The following is an 18450-nucleotide window of genomic DNA, read 5'->3' as shown; positions in this document are numbered from 1 at the left end:
CTGCTGCCTACATAGACTTGAAATCATTGGCCACTTTAACAAATGAATCACTAGTCACTTTAATAATGTTTACATATCTTTCATCACTTATCTCAATGTATATACTGTATTTCATACCATCTATTGCATCTTAGCCTATGCCGTTCTATCATTGCTCATCCATATATATTCTTATTCCATTCCTTTACTTAGATTTGTGTGTATAGCTATTGTTAGATTACATGTTAGATATTGCTGCACTGTCAGAACTAGAAGCACAAGCATTTCGCTACACGCGCAATAACATCTGCTAACTATGTGTATATGACCAATAAAATTGTATTTGATTTGAACATATTGATACAACAATAGCTAAGATGTTGAGAAGTCTGTCCATAATAAAGCGCTGCTCTTCCTTCTTAACAACACTATCAACAAGGCAGGTACTATAGGCCCTAGTTTTGTTGCACCTGGACTACTGTTCAGTCGTGTGGTCAGGTGCCACAAAGAGTACTTAGGAAAATTACAATTGGCTCAGAACAGGGCAGCACGGCGGGCCCTTGGATGTACACAGAGAGCTAACATTAATAATATTCATGTCAATCTCGTGTCAATTGTATTTGGGAGAGGTACTGACGTGTTGAATGCACCAAGCTATCTGTTTGAACTACTGGCAAACAGCTCAGACACCCATGCATACCCTACAAAACATTCCAGCAGAGGTCTTTTCACAGTCCCCAAGTCCAGAACAGACTATGGGAGGTGCACAGTATTACATAGAGCCATGACTACATGGAACTCTATTCCACATCAAGTAACTCATGCAAGCAGTAAAATTAGTTTTAAAAATACACCTTATGGAACAGTGGGGACTATTAAGCAAGACAAACAGACACACACACACACACAATAACATATGCACTATACACACACACACATTCATTTTAAATATGTGTTCGTAGAGTAGTGGCCTGAGGGCACACAATGTGTTGTAAATGTATTGTAATGTTTTTTTAAATTGTATGACTGCCTTAATTTAGCTGGACCCCATGAAGAGTAGCTGCAGCCTTGGCAGCAGCTAATTGGGATCTATAATAAATACAAAGGGGTAGGTGAAGCTATGGTGCATCTAACCTGCCAACATCTGTAGGCATACAGTTTTTTCATGTCATTGCAGAGAAAGAGGAAGCCCATGTTGACTAAGATTTCAGTATTTGTTTCTCAACCCAAAGCACATTCAATATCCCGATGTTATATAAGCAGCCTCAAAAGAAAAAAAATACTAGTTTGTACATAGATTTGAAATCACTGGCCACTTTAATAATGTTTATATATTTTGGCTTTATTCATCTCTATATACTGTATTATATTTTAGTCTATGCCACTCTGACATTGCTCATCCTAATATGTATATATTATTTAATTAACTAGGCAAGTCAGTTAAGAACAAATTCTTATTTTCAATGAGGCCTACACCGGCCAGGACTGACAATGCTGAGTAATTTGAGCGTCTCCCTATCACAGCCAGTTGTGATACAGTCTGTAATCAAACTAAGGTCTTTAGTGACGTCGCTAGCACTGAGATGCAGTGCCTTAGACCGCTGCGCCACTCGGGAGCCCACTTAATTCCGTTATTTTACTTTTAGGTTGTGTAGTGTTAGATATTACTGCATTGTTGGAGCTAGAAACACAAGCGTTTCGCGCCACCCGCAATAACGTGTTTGTGACCAAAAAAGTTGCACCTTGCCAAAACCCGGGATCTCGGCAGTGAGATGAGTCACGTGATACCTTTATGTACTAGGGAAGAGAGAAATAATTATTCAAATCAAATTGTATTTGTCACATGGGCCGAATACAACAGGTGTAGACTTCACAGTGAAATGCTTACCTACAAGCCCTTAACCAACCATGATGTTTAAGAAAGTATTTACTAAAATAAACTGAAGTAAAAAGCTAAAAATGTAATAACAAATCTGTATGTTTCTGTAAACTGTGAAAACGCATCTACAAAGTCATACAATCATATCAAATATAGGCAGCATGCTACATCTACATCTTCATGGATTGGCTCACATCGGAGGGCCTCCACCCATGTTTGACAGTGACGGGATTCCCGAGCCAACGCAGGGGATTCTGGGAGGAAAGGTTGAGGATAACCGGGAACGTAATTATGGAAGGGGAATCTAAACACCGAACTATTGCAGGTGGAAACACTAAATCCGTCATCTACAAGCATATTTCTGTGAGAAGTAAATGGTATCACTCCTGTGCCACAATTATTTCGTGAAACATCAAAAGCGCTCTCTGTATGCGAATGTAACTAACGTTAGCAAGTGTGGCTAGCCAGCCATAGGTGGCCATTGTTTTTGTTTAGTAAACGAAGTGAAAGCAATATAAAACCAGTGTTTTCCCCAGCCGAGGAAGGGCCCAGCAAAGGGGCAAACTGTTTGAGTAATGCGGTTTGGTTTCTCTCGGGAAGATGGATGAAAAGTCCACCAACCAACACCGGCTCTATATTGCCCTGGTGATGGTGTTGCTCTTTGGCGTTATTGTGCTTCAGTACGTTTGTCCTAGCTCCGATTGCCAGCTGTTGCACATAGGATCATTGTCCTCCAGGTCGGGCGGCAATGCCCTCGGGCCCCGGGGAGAGGTAAACGACATTGGCCTCAGTGGAAAGGACCCGTACGTCGCTGAGGACGGTGCCCTGGCCCGGTTCGTTCCCCGCTTCAATTTTACAACTTCCGACCTCAGTCGCCTCGTTGACTTCAATATCAAGGGAGACGATGTTATTGTTTTTCTTCACATCCAGAAGACCGGGGGCACAACCTTTGGTCGACATTTAGTGCGTAATATTAAACTCGAGAGGCCTTGTGAGTGTCATGCTGGCCAAAAGAAATGTACCTGTTACCGGCCAGGTAAAAGGGAAACGTGGCTTTTCTCCCGGTTCTCGACAGGATGGAGCTGCGGTCTCCACGCGGACTGGACAGAGCTGACCAACTGCGTGCCGTCCCTCATGAACATGCGTGAGCCACCCAAGAAGCCTACAGTTCCCAGGTGAGTGTCACTCAAGAGTATAGCGAGGAATGGATTTGACATGAATTGTAGACGAACATTTCAATTTGTTCAGCATCTTCTCCCTATATTGAATCCACAGCTCATATTTAATTATGTATGATCTTTGAGTGGTAACGTGATTTTGTCTGTTATGTTTGTCTAACTTCTCTCGTGTCTGAGTGAGTGTAAAATGTGTTGTGAGCCAAGTTGTTGGGAAAATGTGTGTTTTTGGGAGGAGTAAGAATTAAATATTGTTGGCACTCTGCATGAACTCACACTTTGAAGGCATGATTGGGTGGGTGGGTTTGGTGATCTGCAGAGAGACTGGGGCAGACCAGTGAGAGGGTTGGGAACTTGGAAGACGGGTGCATACAGAGTCTGTGTCCCAAAATACCCCCTATTATTCCTCTATATAGTCCACTTGTTTTGATCAGAGGCCTTGGTCAAAACTAGTGCACTTTATAGGGAATAGTATGCCATTTCAGTTGGTTATTATTAGTTAGGCGACATTTCAGAGGTGCTGAATCCAAAACCCAAATATAAAGACAAATGAACTGACCTAGGTCTCTTCTCTCTCAGCCGGAACTACTACTACTACATCACCATCCTGCGTGACCCGGTGTGGCGCTACCTGAGCGAGTGGCGGCACGTGCAGCGCGGTGCCACCTGGAAGGCCTCCCTGCACGTGTGTGACGGTCGCTCCCCCACGCTGGCCGAGCTGCCCAGCTGCTACCCCGGGGATGACTGGTCTGGCTGCTCTCTGAAGGATTTCATGGACTGCCCCTACAACCTGGCCAACAACCGGCAGGTCCGCATGCTGGCAGATCTCAGCCTAGTGGGCTGTTACAACGACTCGGCCATGAGCGAGGACGAGCGCTGGGCCGTGTTATTAGAGAGCGCCAAGCGGAACCTGCGGGGTATGGCCTTCTTTGGCCTGACAGAATACCAGAGGAAAACCCAGTATCTGTTTGAGAAGACCTTCCGCCTGGCGTTCATCGCCCCCTTCACCCAGCTCAACGGGACGCGGGCGAGCAGCGTAGAGGTCGCCCCTGAGACGCAACAACGGATCCGCCAGCTGAACCAATGGGACGTGGAGCTGTACGAGTACGCACGTGACCTGTTCCTCCAGCGCTTCCAGGTGGCCCGTCAGCAGGAGAGGAGGCAGGCCAGGGAGAAGAGGCAGCAGGAGAGGAGGAGGCTTCGAGGGAGGCTGGGGTCAACTAGGCTGGGGATAGGATGGCCGGTGGCGATGTGGCCCAGCGACAAGCCCCAGTGGACAGAGACCCAGGCTGGGGAGGCGATCACCACCCACCTACGACCACCCCCACCACCCTCCCCAGAGATGAAGCAGGGGAGGGAAGGTGGAGAGGCGGTGGAGGCTGAGGTGCAGCTGCCAGAGTGGTGGGATCTGGAGGAGAACAGCACCATGGAGGACTACATGGACAATGTGGAACAGTGGCGGTAGTAGTGAGAGGACCAAGCCGAAGAAGGAGTGAGCCACGTGAATTTTCCAGGCTTGCCTTGTCTGCACAGACATTATGAGTGTGTCCCAATATCTCCTTTCTCCCGAAATGTGCACATGTTCACGTCCCTTCGTGATTTTGAAAGGAAATGACTGGTATAAGAAAAATGTGGTTTTGCCCATGCCTACACCAATCCAGCGCTATTAAATATTTGGGGAATAGTGAACAAATGCACACTTCAGGAACAGAGAGATATGGGACACATCCATTTTCAAAACTCAACGCTAACCATGCACAGCTCCCTTTAGCCTACATCCCAACCTTTAGTCCAGGGGTTCCCAAACATTTTTGGCCCATGACCCCATATGTGAATTCTCACGACCCCAACCATGTGAAGTTTACTATGGCGGTCAATTGAAAAACATTCTTAACAGTATTTCTGATTGTATTCTCAACCCACCATCATATACTTTTAATGTGGGGCCATGACAGTCAATTGCAAATTAGTCTGAAAAAATGTATCTCATCTCACCAACACTAATGAGAGGGGTGTGCTTGATGCATGTCGTGTCGGAGCTACTCAAAGTCAGGGACGGGGTCGACAGTGCGCATCTCATCTCTCCTGTCACATTCAACCTGGATCGATATTTGTTTTTAATGCAGACGAGAGCACTGAATCAGCGTACCATGAGTTTTAATACTCGGAGGGAGATGGCACAGTTTTCCCATTGAGTTATGTCTCAAAACTCCTCCATAGTGACCTGTGAATCAGCTGTATCATTTCACTTACCGGCATGTCAACTGCGCCAGGATCACAGTCAAACGGATTTCAATCTGTATATTTTTTTTTCCCCCCTGCATGCTTGCGTTCAGTTCCCCAAATATGTCTGTTACATAGGCAAGGAGACACATTTTCTTTTCATTACACAGATAGTCAACAAAGTCTGTTTTTACATCCATTGCGAATGACAACCATTCCCCTCTCAATTCGAAAAATCATTCCAACACTACCCCTCGATAACCACCAAGCCTCGCGTGAAATGGAACATTGTCATGCTATGATCCCATATGTCCACAGTTTTGTGAACAGGCTTACGCTATATAGTTTACAATCTAAGTTACCTGCTGCATATCTCCAAGTTCTGTGCACAGCTCTTTTGCAGCCAGTTGCTCTTGGTGTATCCATTATTGCTCAGTGGGTGTGTCATACAATGCGTCCATATGGCAGAGGGAGACACATTCATAACTAGCGTGCAGAGGCCTGCCTGCCGTCCCGTGATAGATGGATCCCCAACTGTGCAAAAGCCCACCATTCAATCCCATGGAATCTGTTTTTCGTTAATATAGCCACGGGGCACACTGAACATCCCCTGTGCCGTTTCATGCTCGTGAGTCGTGAGACCGAACAATATGTCGTTGTGAATAGCATCCCCCGACATGTAGTGAACAAAAGTCAATGCATCTCGGCCCTCACAGCTAGCATCCAATTGGAGAGCATAAGGTGGGGAGTTATCTGACAAAGCTATTGCTATTGATGTGAGTTTATGTGCCTCTGCCTCACCACATTGTTTTCACCATATCAATTGTGGCCGGTAGTATCAAAGTCTCTGAAATAGTGTATGGTTTCATAGCATACTGGGCTTAGCCATTCACCATGGGAATAATTTTAAGTACAATGGTCAAGTGTGGCCTTTTCCAATGATCTAAGTGCGCTCTCTGGTTGAATTTCACCTTTTTATATTTGAATAATTTTCATCTCGATTTTTAAGATGAACCACAATGATTTTGAGAGACAAAGACAATGTTATAACAGAATTTTGGAAATTCTGCTGCGACCCCATTTTCATATCAGGCGACCTCTACGGGGTCACGACCCCTAGTTTGGGAACCGCTGCTTTAGTCCATGGCCAGTTTTACGTTTCGCTATACCTACTTATGTTTCTTGAATGTAATTTGTTTTCGTGTACTTCACTTACCCACATTGTGGCCATGACATTTCTGAGAGAGAATACAGGGCTTGTCCCACTTGGCATCCTATTCCCTAATATAGTGCACTAGTTTTGACTAGAACCTGGTCAAAATTAGTGCACTATATAGAGAATAGAGTGCCGTTTGGGACAGGCCCACCACCAATCCCATGCCCCTCACAATCACCCAAGCCTTCTGAGGAGATCCCTACGGTTCTGGTGCAGAACTGTTGGTTACTAGTACAGAAATGTTTTACTTATAATAATTTTGATATTGAGGTACAGTGCATTCAGGAAGTATTCAGACCCCTTGACTTTTTCCACATTTAGTTACGTTACAGCCTTATTTTAAAATTGATTCAATTGTTTTTTTTTCTCATCAATCTACACACAATACCCCATAATGACAAAGCAAAAACTGGTTTTAGGAATTTTTTCAAAAAAAGAAATATATATTCCAATGTAAATGATTATTTAGACCCTTTACTCAGTACTTTGTTGAAGCACTTTTGGCAGTGATTACAGCCATCTAGTCTTCTTGGGTATGACGCTATAAGTGGGGCACACCTGTATTTGGGGAGTTTCTCCCATTTTTCTCTGCAGATCCTCTTAAGCTCTGCCAGGTTGGATGGGGAGCGTTGCTGCGCAGCTATTTTCAGGTCTCTCCAGAGGTGTTTGATCGGGTTCAACTTCAGGCTCTGGCTGGGCCACTCAAGGACATTCAGAGACTTGGCCCGAAGCCACTTCTGCGTTGTCTTGGCTGTGTGCTTAGGGTCGTTGTCCTTTTGGAACGTTAACCTTCGCCCCAATCTGAGGTCTGAGCCCTCTCGAGCAGGTTTTCATCAAGGATCTCTGTGCTTTGCTCCGTTCATCTTTCCCTCGATCCTGACTAGTCTCCCAGTCCCTGCCACTGAAAAACATCCCCACAGCATGATGCTGCCACCACCATGCTGCACCGTAGGGATGGTGCCAGGTTTCCTTCAGACATGACGCTTGGCATTCAGGCCAAAGAGTTCAATCTTGGTTTCATCAGACCAGAGAATCTTGTTTCTCATGGTCTGAGAGTCCATTAGGTGTCTTTTGGCTAACTCCAAGCGGGCTGTCATGTGCCTTTTACTGAGGAGTAGCTTCCGTCTGGCCAATCTACCATAAAGGCCTGATTGGTGGAATGCTGCAGAGATGGTTATCCTTCTGGAAGGTTCTCCCATCTCCACAGAGGAACTCTGGAGCTCTGTCAGAGTGAACATTGGGTTCTTGGTCACCTCCCTGACCAAGGCCCTTCTTGCCTGATTGCTCAGTTTGGACATGCGGCCAGCTCTAGGAATAGTCTTGCTGGTTCCTAACTTCTTCCATTTAAAAATGGAGGCCACTGTGTTCTTGGACTTTCAATGCTGCCAAAAAAAATTTGGTACTCTTCCCCAGATCTGTGCCTCAACACAACCCTGTCTCTGAGCTCTACGGACAATTCTTTTGACCTCATGGCTTGATTTTTTTGTTTTTGTTTTGTTTGATATGCGCTGTCAACTGTGGGACCTTATATAGACAGGTCGGTGCCTTTGCAAATCACGTCCAATCATTTGAATTTACCACAGGTGGACTCCAATCAAGTTGTGGAAACATCAGGATTGATTTTTATTTTTTGAACCAGGCAAATCCGTTAAGAACAAACTCTTATTCACAATGACAGCCTCCCTATGGGACTCCCAATCATGGCCTGTTGTGATACAGGCTGGAATCGAACCAGGGTCTGTAGTGACCCCTCTAGCACTGAGATGCAGTGCCTTGACCGCTGCGCCACTCAGGAGCCCATGATAAATGGAAACAGGATGCACCTGAGCTAATTTGAGTCTCATAGCAAAGGGTCTGAATACTTTTGTAAGGTATATATATTTTTTTTTATACATTTGATAACATTTCTAAAAACCTGTTTTTGCTTAGTCATTATGGGGTATTGTGTGTAGATTGAGGAAAATGTTTTAAATAGATTTATTTTAGAAAAAGGCTGTAATGTAACAAAATGTGGGAAAAGTTAAGGGGTCAGAATACAACTGGTTTTGTTTGAAAGAGAATAAGCTATGTTTTTGTTTTCACTGAGATTTTTGTATTTGTATTATGCTACTATTTTTGTCATGACTTAATGTAGGTGAAGCTGTTGAATGATTTGTCGGATGACATGCAGCTTACAAATGACTGAGAAAGACTTAAGTGATCGTGCAGAAAGAAACACATTTCTCACTAAATTAGATTTGTATAATTACCTCAATCAGTAGCACACTTGTCTGTTATATTCACTTCTTCTTGTGCTATCCTTGTCTTCTCTTTTGTATATTAAACAAAATAATTCACTGGTGTCATGTCTTGTTACTAATATGCTTTAGTTTGTTGGTATGTCCACATCCTTACTACACACTTGTCTCTGGTTGGGACAAATGTGAAGTTGCCAGCCAGGTCACAATTGGACCGTCATAATCCAGTTGTCTCATTGTTGCCTTCTCTGTTTGCTCCAGCAGGAGGTGCCAAATCCGTGTGACCACAACTGTCTCCAATGAAAATGTAATCTAGTTTTTTAAATAAATCTGGTCTAGTCTAAATGATAATCCCTGTCTGTGTAAATTATACTTTGGATGTGTTACTTGATTGTGCAAGGAATAAATTGATGGAAATCTGAATGCTGCACATGCTACAATAACACCACAGTGCACCATGCATAGGTACTATGGGTGCATTTTGGAATATTCAGATAGAAATATGCTATGTAGAATGAACATGCCTCTTTGATGTAGAATAAGGAATCACATCATCTCTGTTCATGCCATTTCTATCTGCAACATTTGATCACTGAATGTGGCCCTGGCATACAAGTAGGGTTATTCGTAGTTGTGTCTGGCACATCTCATTTGGGTTGAGGTCTGGTGATTGTGGAGGTGAGGTCATCTGATGCAGCACTCTATCACACTTCTTCTTGGTCAAATAGCCCTTACACAGCCTGGAGGTGTGTTGGGTCATTGTCCTGTTGAAAAACAAATTATAGTCCCACTAAGCGCAAAATCAGATGGGATGCTGTAACGCTGCAGAATGCTGTGGTAGCCATGCTGGTTAAGTGTGCCTTGAATTCTAAATAAATCACTGACAGTGTCCCCAGCAAAGCACCATCACACCTCCTCCTCCATGCTTCACGGTGGGAACCACACATGCGGAGATGATTCGTTCACCTACTCTGCGTCTCACAAAGACACGGCAGGTGTAAACAAAAATCTCAAATTTGGACTCATCAGACCAAAGGACAGATTTCCACTGGTCTAATGTCCATTGCTCGTGTTTCTTGGCCCAAGCCAGCCTCTTCTTATTGGTGTCCTTTAGTAGTGGTTTCTTTGCAGCAATTCGACCATGAAGGCCTGATTCACGCAGTCTCCTCTGAACAGTTAATGTTGAGATTTGTCTGTTACTTGAACTCTGTGAATAATTTATTTGGGCTGCAATTTCTGAGGCTGGTAACTAATGAACTTAACATCTACAGCAGAGGCAACTCTGGGTCTTCCTTTCCTGGGGCGGGCCCTCATGAAAGCCAGTTTCATCATAGTGCTTGATGGTTTTTGTGACTGCACTTGAAGAAAAGTAAAAAGTTCTTGACATTCTCCGGATTGACTGACCTTCTTGTCTTAAAGTAATGATGAACTGTGGTTTCTGTTTCCTGTTCTTGCCATAGTAGGTGACTACCTCATGAAGCTGGTTGAGAGAATGTCAAGAATGTGTGCAAAGCTGTCATCAAGGGAAAGGGTGGCTACTTTGAGGATATATTCTAAATATATTTAGATTTGTTTAACACTTTTTTGGTTACTATATGAGTCCATATGTGTTATTTCATAGTTCTGATGTCTTCACTATTATTCTACAATGTCAAAAATAGTAAAAATAAAGAAAAATCCTTGTGTGTCCAAACTTTTGACTGGTACTCTATTAGCCCAACACATGATACATTTCTGAAATCCTCAAATGTTTCCTAATCACACAAAATTGAATTGTCATTGGGGTATAATTAGGACTATAATAATGGTGTCCCAGTTTGTCTAACCTGCTGTTCCATTCTACCAAATGTGAACTGAAAATATGGATTTGACTCAGTGTACGCAAATATGTGTACATTTTTATTTTTTACTCCATATAAACACAGATAATCACTACACCACAAACAGTGAGGTTACTGTACACTAACCACACTCCTACCCAACCTGTCCTCATTTCCCCTCAGCACAACCAACCAGGTCCCAGCACTGCCCAGTGCCTAGTGCCTTTATGGTTCACAGACAGTAAATATCCATTATCAGACTGTGAAGCGTTGAACAAGGGTATAGCTTAATAACCCACCCCTGAAAAAGCTAATCAATAGATCAGTAAGCAAAAATGTTCCATGCTAACTTGAATCATTACGTCCTGCTTTTCATCTCAATGTGTGATACAGTATGTTATTCCTTGAGTTCACCAATATGGCTGTGTTTACACAGGCAAATCAATTATGATCTTTTTCCCACTAATTGGTGTTTTGACCAATCACATCAGATCTTTGTACTTCAGATCTTTTTCAGAGCTGATCTGATTGGTCAAAAGACCAATTAGTGAAAAAAAATATCAGAATTGGGTTGCCTGTGTAGACACAGGAATAGCCTACCCATGTGTGGTCAACTATTTCAGCACCATTTCACGCTGCTTTGAGACAAGCATGGGGACTGGTATTGATAAATCAATCAGATTTTTATTTTCACTGAATATCCTGTTGCCTATTGGTTAGGCTACAATTAGGCTGTGGAAATGTTAGGATTATTTCGATTTTCACTCGCAGTCGCTTAGTTGCCTAGGCCTACTCCCGACCGGTCATGTTGTACAATGCCACATTTTCCTAATGGAAACCCTGAGACCTACATAGGATACTGTAAAATGCATTTTTGTTTTTCTTGGAAACAGACAACTGATCGTCCTTGCAGTGGCGGACCACATGTAACAACATCTGCACAGGATCGGTACATCCGAACATCACACCTGCGGTACAGGCACAGGATGGCAACAACAACTGCCCATCAGTGCTCAGACTGTTCGCAATAGGTTGAGAGAGGCTGGACTGAGGGCTTGTAGGCCTGTTGTAAGGCAGGTCCTCACCAGGCATCATTGACAACAATGTCGCCTATGGGCACAAACCCACCATTGCTGGACCAGACAGGACTGGCAAAAATTGCTCTTCACTGACAAGTCGCGGTTTTGTCTCACCAGGGGTGATGGTCGGATTCACGTTTATCGTCGAAGGAAGGAGCTTTACACCGAGGCCTGTACTCTGGAGCGGGATCGATTTGGAGGTGGAGGGTCCGTCAAGGTCTGGGGCGGTGTGTCACAGCATCATCGGACAGAGCTTGTTGTCATTGCATGCAATCTCAACGATGTGCGTTACAGGGAAGACATCCTCCTCCCTCAAGTGGTACCCTTCCTGTGTACCACATGATCCTCAGCATGACATTGCCACCAGCCATACTGCTCATTCTGTGCGTGATTTCCTGCAATACAGGAATGTCAGTGTTCTGCCATGGCCAGCGAAGAGCCCGGATCTCAATCCCATTGAGCACGTCTGGGACCTGTTGGATCGGAGGGTGAGGGCTAGGGCCATTCCCCCCAGAAATGTCCGGGAACTTGCAGGTGCCTTGGTGGAAGAGTGGGGTAACATCTCACAGCAAGAACTGGCAAGGAGGAGATGCACTCAGTACTTAATGCAGCTGGTGGCCACACCAGATACTGACTGTTACAAAACACACGGCCAAGGCAACAACGGAGTGGCTCAAGAAGAAGCACATTAAGGTCCTGGAGTGGCCTAGCCAGTCTCCAGAACTTAATCCCATAGAAAATCTGTGGAGGGAGCTGAAGATTCGAGTTGCCAAACGTCAGCCTTGAAACCTTAATGACTTGGAGAAGATTTTCTGTATTTTTGTTGTTGTTATTCTGTCTCTCACTGTTCAAATAAACCTACCATTAAAATTATAGACTGATCATTTCTTTGTCAGTGAGCAAACGTACAAAATCAGCAGGGGATCAAATACTTTTTCCCCCCACTGTAACTTTTCTGTACTCTCTGGACTAAAACCTAATTATGATAAGTGTACAATATTACGTATTGGATCCTTAAAAAATATAACTTTTACATTACCCTGCAGTTTACCTATAAAATGGGCTGATGGTGAAGTAGACATACTCGGTATTCATATCACAAAATATATAAAAAAGCTCTCCACAGTGAATTTCAATAGAAAACTTGTAAAAATAGACAAAATCCTGCAACCATGGAGAGGTAAATACCTGTCTATTTATGGAAAATTGTCCTGATTAACTCCTTAGTCATATCTCAGTTTACTCACTTACTTATGGCGCTGCCTTCTCCTGATGATTCATTTTTCAAATCATATGAGCAAAGAATATTTTGCTTTATCTGGGACGCTAAACCAGACAAAATAAAACATGCCTATCTATATAATGAATATGAATTGGGTGGGTTGACATTATTAAATATAAAAGCACTAAACCTCTCTCTATAAGCTTCACTCATTCAAAAGTTGTATTTGAACCCTAAATGGTTCTCAAGTAGATTACTAAGAAAAGCATGAATGGTTGAGGGACAGCAATTGGGGAACTGTGGGGTGGATTTTGGAGTGTTCGGGTCACGTTTTTTGGCCTGGTGGTAGATTGGGCAACGTGGCCTTGAGCAGGGCATTGACCTTGGATGCTTCTGTGTGTCACTCTGAATGGGAATCTGTTGGATGACTGGTATGATGTAGTTGCTGAGCGGCTTCACTGCAAGTATATTGTATGTTTTGAATATTCAATAAATATATATATATATTTTAAATAAAAAAACAGGTCCCCGGTGTGACAGCCGGAAATTTAATGGTAGAACACCTCCTTGGAGAGGGCGTGGAAACGTGATTCAGAGGACAGATCAGAACTTTAAGTGGCCCACAGGGCTGTGACCTTCAGAGCTTTGCCTGTGAGTAGGGAGATGACGAAGTCCACCCTGTCTTTGTCAGAGGTGAAGTCAGCGGGGTGATGGTCAATGTACAAGTTACACTGCATGATAAATCCTTGACATTTCCCTGGGGCGCCGTCATATTTATTAGGCATGGATATGGGGAGCATGAACGAGAGGAGGCTGTGGCACCTGATATCGGTGAAGCAGGAATGGACTGGCGAAGGAGGTCGCAGAGTTCATCAATCCGTTCCTCCTGTCGGGCCAGACGTAGCTGCAGCTCCGCTGAATACATCCGTAATTTTTGGTGAGGTATTCAGTAATGAACACTAGGGACACAGAGAGCTGGTTTCAAGCGCAGAGCGCAGCAGGTGTTTAATGAAAAGGACCATAGGAGGAGGCAGGTAGCTGGGTCCAGGGGCAGGCAGAAGGTCATACATGGTAGGTCCAAAAATGGCAACAGTACAGGCAGGGAATAGGCAAAAGGTGTCATGAGTGAGGCAGGCCAAAACTATCATACACGGGAGGAGAGAAGGACGGGGAAAAACAGAGCTCCGAAAAAGTGTTTCTCAAAACAAACAATACCTCAAAGTGATGTGGTGCAAGGAACTGAACTAAATAGTGTGGGATGATGACTGGGATAGGGAGTGACTAAATATGTCCGTAAACACACCAGTCAGCTGGTCTGCGCATGCTCTGAGGACACAGCTAGGGATGCCGTCTGGGCCGGCAGCCTTGCAAGGGTTACAGCACGTTGAGTGCAGTCTTAGTGCCAGCGTCGGTTTGTGGGGGTAAATAGATGGCTACGAATAATATAGATAGTGTGGTCTACACACTAAGGTACTCTACCTCAGGCGAGCAATACCTCAAGACTACCTTAATATTATACATTGCGCACCAGCTGTTATTGACAAATAGACACACACCCCAACCCCTTGTCTTACCAGACGTAGCTGTTCTGTCCTGCCGATGCACGGAAAACCCAGCCAACTGTATATTATCCGTGTTGTAGCTCAGCCACGGCTAATAGAACGGATGGTAGAGGCAGGTTACCCACTCGCTGACAAATTCTCACAAGGCACCATGGGCACTCTATTAGATATCATCCTGACCAACTTGCCCTCTAAATACACCCCTGCTGTCTTCATCCAGGATCTCAGCGATCACTGCCTCATTGCCTGCGTGCGTGATGGGTCCACGGTCAAACAACCACCCCTCATCGCTGTCAAACGCTCCCTAAAACACTTCAGCGAGCAGGCATTTCTAATCGACCTGGCCCGGGTATCCTGGAAGGATATTGACCTCATCCCGTCAGTAGAGGATAACTGGTTGCTCTTTAAAAGTGCTTTCCTCGCCATCTTAAATAAGCATGCTCCATTCAAAAAATGTAGAACTAAGAACAGATATAGCCCTTGGTTCATCCCAGACTTGACTGCCCTTGACCAGCACAAAAACATCCTGTGGTGTTCTGCATTAGCATCAAATAGCCCCCGCGATATGCAACTTTTCAGGGAAGTCAGGAACCAATATACTCAGTCAGTTAGGAAAGCTAAGGCTAGCTTTTTCAAACAGAAATTTGCATCCTCTAGCAAGCACTAATTCCAAAACGTTTTGGGACACTGTAAAGTCCATGGAGAATAAGAGCACCTCCTCCCAGCTGCCCACTGAACTGAGGCTAGGAAACACTGTCACCACGATTATCGATAATTTCAATAAGCATTTTTCTACAGCTGGCCATGCTTTCCACCTGGCTACCTCTACTCCGGCCAACAGCTCAGCACCCCCTGCAGCAACTTGCCCAACTTGCCCAAGACCCCCCCCCCCCCCCCCGCAATCTGGACCCTCTCTTTCTAAAATGATCCGCCAAAGTTGTTGCAACCCCTATTACTAGCCTGTTCAACCTCTCTTTCATATCGTCTGCGATCCCCAAAGATTGGAAAACTGCCGCGATCATCCCCCTCTTCACTTTTGACCCAAACTGTTATAGACCTACATCCATCCTGCCCTGCCTTTCTAAAGTCTTCGAAAGCCAAGTTAACAAACAGATCAGTGACCATTTCAAATCCCACCGTACCTTCTCCGATGTGCAATCTGGTTTCCGAGCTGGTCATGGGTGCACCTCAGCCACACTCAAGGTCCTAAATGACATCATAACCGCCATCGATAAGAGACATTACTGTGCAGCCGTCTTCACCGACCTGGCCAAGGCTTTCAACTCTGTCAATCACCACATTCTTATTGGCAGACTCAACAGCCTTGGTTTCTCAAATGATTGCCTCGCCTGGTTCACCAACTACTTCTCAGATAGAGTTCAGTGTGTCAAATCGGAGGGCCTGTTGTCCGGACCTCTGGCAGTCTCTATGGAGGTGCCACAGGGTTCAATTCTCGGGCCGACTCTTTTCTCTGTATGTAACAATGATGTCGCTCTTGCTGCTGGTGATTCTCTGATCCACCTCTACGCAGACGACACCATTCTGTATAGATCTGGCCCTTCTTTGGACACTGTGTTATTAACAAACCTCCAAATGACCTTCAATGCCATACAACACTCCTTCCGTGGCCTCCAAATGCTTTTAAATGTTCGTAAAACGAAATGCATGTTCTTCAACCGATTGTTGCCCGAACCCACCCGCCTTACTAGCATCACTACTCTGGACGGTTCTTACTTAGAATATGTGGACAACTACAAATACCTAGGTGTCTGGTTAGACTGTAAACTCTCCTTCCAGACTCACATTAAGCATCTCCAATCCAAAATAAAATCTATTTAAATTTCCTATTTCGCAACAAAGCCTCCTTCACTAATGCTGCCAAACATACCCTTGTAAAACTGACTATCCTACCGATCCTTGACTTCGGCGATATCATTTACAAAATAGCCTCCAACACTCTCCTCAGCAAACTGGATGTAGTCTATCACAGTGCCATCCGTTTTGTCACCAAAGCCCCATATACTACCCACCACTGCGACCTGTATATTCTCGTTGGCTGGCCCTCACTACATATTCGTTGACAAATCCACTGGCTCCAGGTCATCTATAATTCTTTGCTAGGTAAATCCCCACCTTATCTCAGCTCAGTGGTCACCATAGCAACACCCTACCGTAGCACGCGCTCTAGAAGATATATTTCACTGGTCATCCCAAAAGCCAACACTTATTTTGGCCGCCTTTCCTTCCAGTTCTCTGCTGCCAATGACTGGAACAAATTGCAAAAATCACTGAAGCTGGAGTCTTATATCTCCCTCGCTAACTTTAAGCATCAGCTGTCAGAGCAGCTTGCCGATCACTGTACCTGTAGACAGACAATCTGTAAATAGCACACCCAACTACCTCATCCCCATATTATTATTTATCCATTTGCTCTTTTGCACCCCATTATCTCTACTTGCACATCGTCATCTGCACATCTATCACTCCAGTGTTTAATGCTAAATTGTAATTATTTCACCTTAATGGCCTATTTATTGCCTTACCTCCCTACTCTTCTACATTTGCACACGCTGTATATAGATTTTTCTGTTGTGTTATTGACTGTACGTTTGTTTATGTGTAACTCTGTGTTGTTGTTTTTGTAGCACCGCTTTGCTTTATCTTGGTCAGGTCGCAGTTGTAAATGAGAACTTTTTCTCAACTGGCCTACCTGGATAAATAAAGGTGAAATATATATATATTTTTTAGTGTCCTACTCATTAAAGAAAAAACCTTTGTCCAATTCAAGGTGATTAATCGCTGTTCTGACATGCAGAAGCTCTTTTCGGTCCTAAGGGACGGTAGCATCAACATTATGTATAAAATAAGTTACAAACAAGCCGGTAAAACGGCAGTCATCCCGTCCAGCTCCATTCTTCTGAATAAAATAAAATATCAAACAAAAAAACAACAAATTTGCAGCAGAACTATCTGTGATCATGTTAGCTATTTCTAGCTTTAGCTGAGACAACAAGCAAATAATTCGTTTTTACAGGACCTTACACAACATGTATATACGCACACATTTCCCTAATCACCCCATTCATTCTGTCCCATTTGAAATTTAGTTGAGTAGCGGAGACCAGATTATCAAACCTTGGCTGTCTCTTGCAGAGGTTGTAAGTGAGCTTTTCAAGAGGAAGAAAGTCAGTCATCTGGTTAATCCACATTTTAAATTTAGGAGAAGAATTAGAAGCCCACTGTAGGAGAACACATTTCTTAGCAAAGTATGTGATAGTCAAACACATTTTCTCAGTATGGATCAAGAACAAAGTCCTGCTGGGCATGAAAAAGAAAGAGATACAGGCTGTACATCTAATATTTTCTGTGCAGCAGTATGTATAGATTGCCAAAATCTGGTAATCTCTCCACAACTCCAAAATACATGCAGGTTCCACTTTCAGAGGTACATCTTTCACAATCAGGGGAAATGTCTGTATTCATTCTATGGAGTCTCACAGTGTAATAAAATGTGTACAAAAAAATGTGTAATTAGATTCTTTCATTTTTACATTAGTAGAGGAGCAGTATACCCTGTCGCAAACCTCCGCCCATAACTCATCACTGATAGTCAGACAAAGGTCCTTTTCCCAGATTAGTTTCAAAGGAGTAAAGGAGGATCCCATATTCTCTGAAAGGAGTCTATAGATATAGGAGATTTTACATTTCTTGGATTGTGCTGTTGCAAGAATGGTCTCAACTTCATTTAGCTAAGCTCTAAACCTCCCCTTGGAAGTGAATGAGGAAATTACGTGTCTAATTTTAAGATATAAAAAAAGTGGATCTTGGCACATTGAATTCACTGCAGAGCTCTTGGAAGGATTTCAGTGTAGTTATGTTGTGATGAAACAGTTCTGAAAAGGTCCTGATTCTTAGAGTATGCCAAATATTAAAGTTGGCATCACTCAGGGCTTTTGGCAAGTCTGGGTTGCATACTATAGGTGAGTGAGAGCCTTTCTGGGAAGAAATGCCAAGGTATTTCTTACAGTCCTTCCATGCTAGTAGGGTGCTGTAAATCA

The 18450-nt window shown here is 43.9% G+C and overlaps 1 protein-coding gene across 1 annotated transcript; it reads left to right on the top strand.

Annotated features, from left to right (window-relative positions):
* Nucleotides 1-504: 504 nt before the first annotated feature.
* On the top strand, nucleotides 505-8813 carry LOC106586056 (heparan-sulfate 6-O-sulfotransferase 2). Its single transcript, XM_014172877.3, has 2 exons — nucleotides 505-3033; nucleotides 3613-8813. Exons 1-2 carry the CDS (start codon nucleotides 2459-2461, stop codon nucleotides 4496-4498), a joined length of 1461 nt encoding a protein of 486 aa, XP_014028352.1. The 5' UTR covers nucleotides 505-2458; the 3' UTR covers nucleotides 4499-8813.
* Nucleotides 8814-18450: the final 9637 nt, after the last annotated feature.

The sequence above is a fragment of the Salmo salar genome, chromosome 25 (assembly GCF_965601325.2).
Source record: "Salmo salar chromosome 25, fSalSal1, whole genome shotgun sequence".
In the NCBI taxonomy this organism is placed as follows: Eukaryota; Metazoa; Chordata; class Actinopteri; order Salmoniformes; family Salmonidae; genus Salmo; species Salmo salar.
This window is presented reverse-complemented; position numbering and strand designations above follow the sequence as displayed.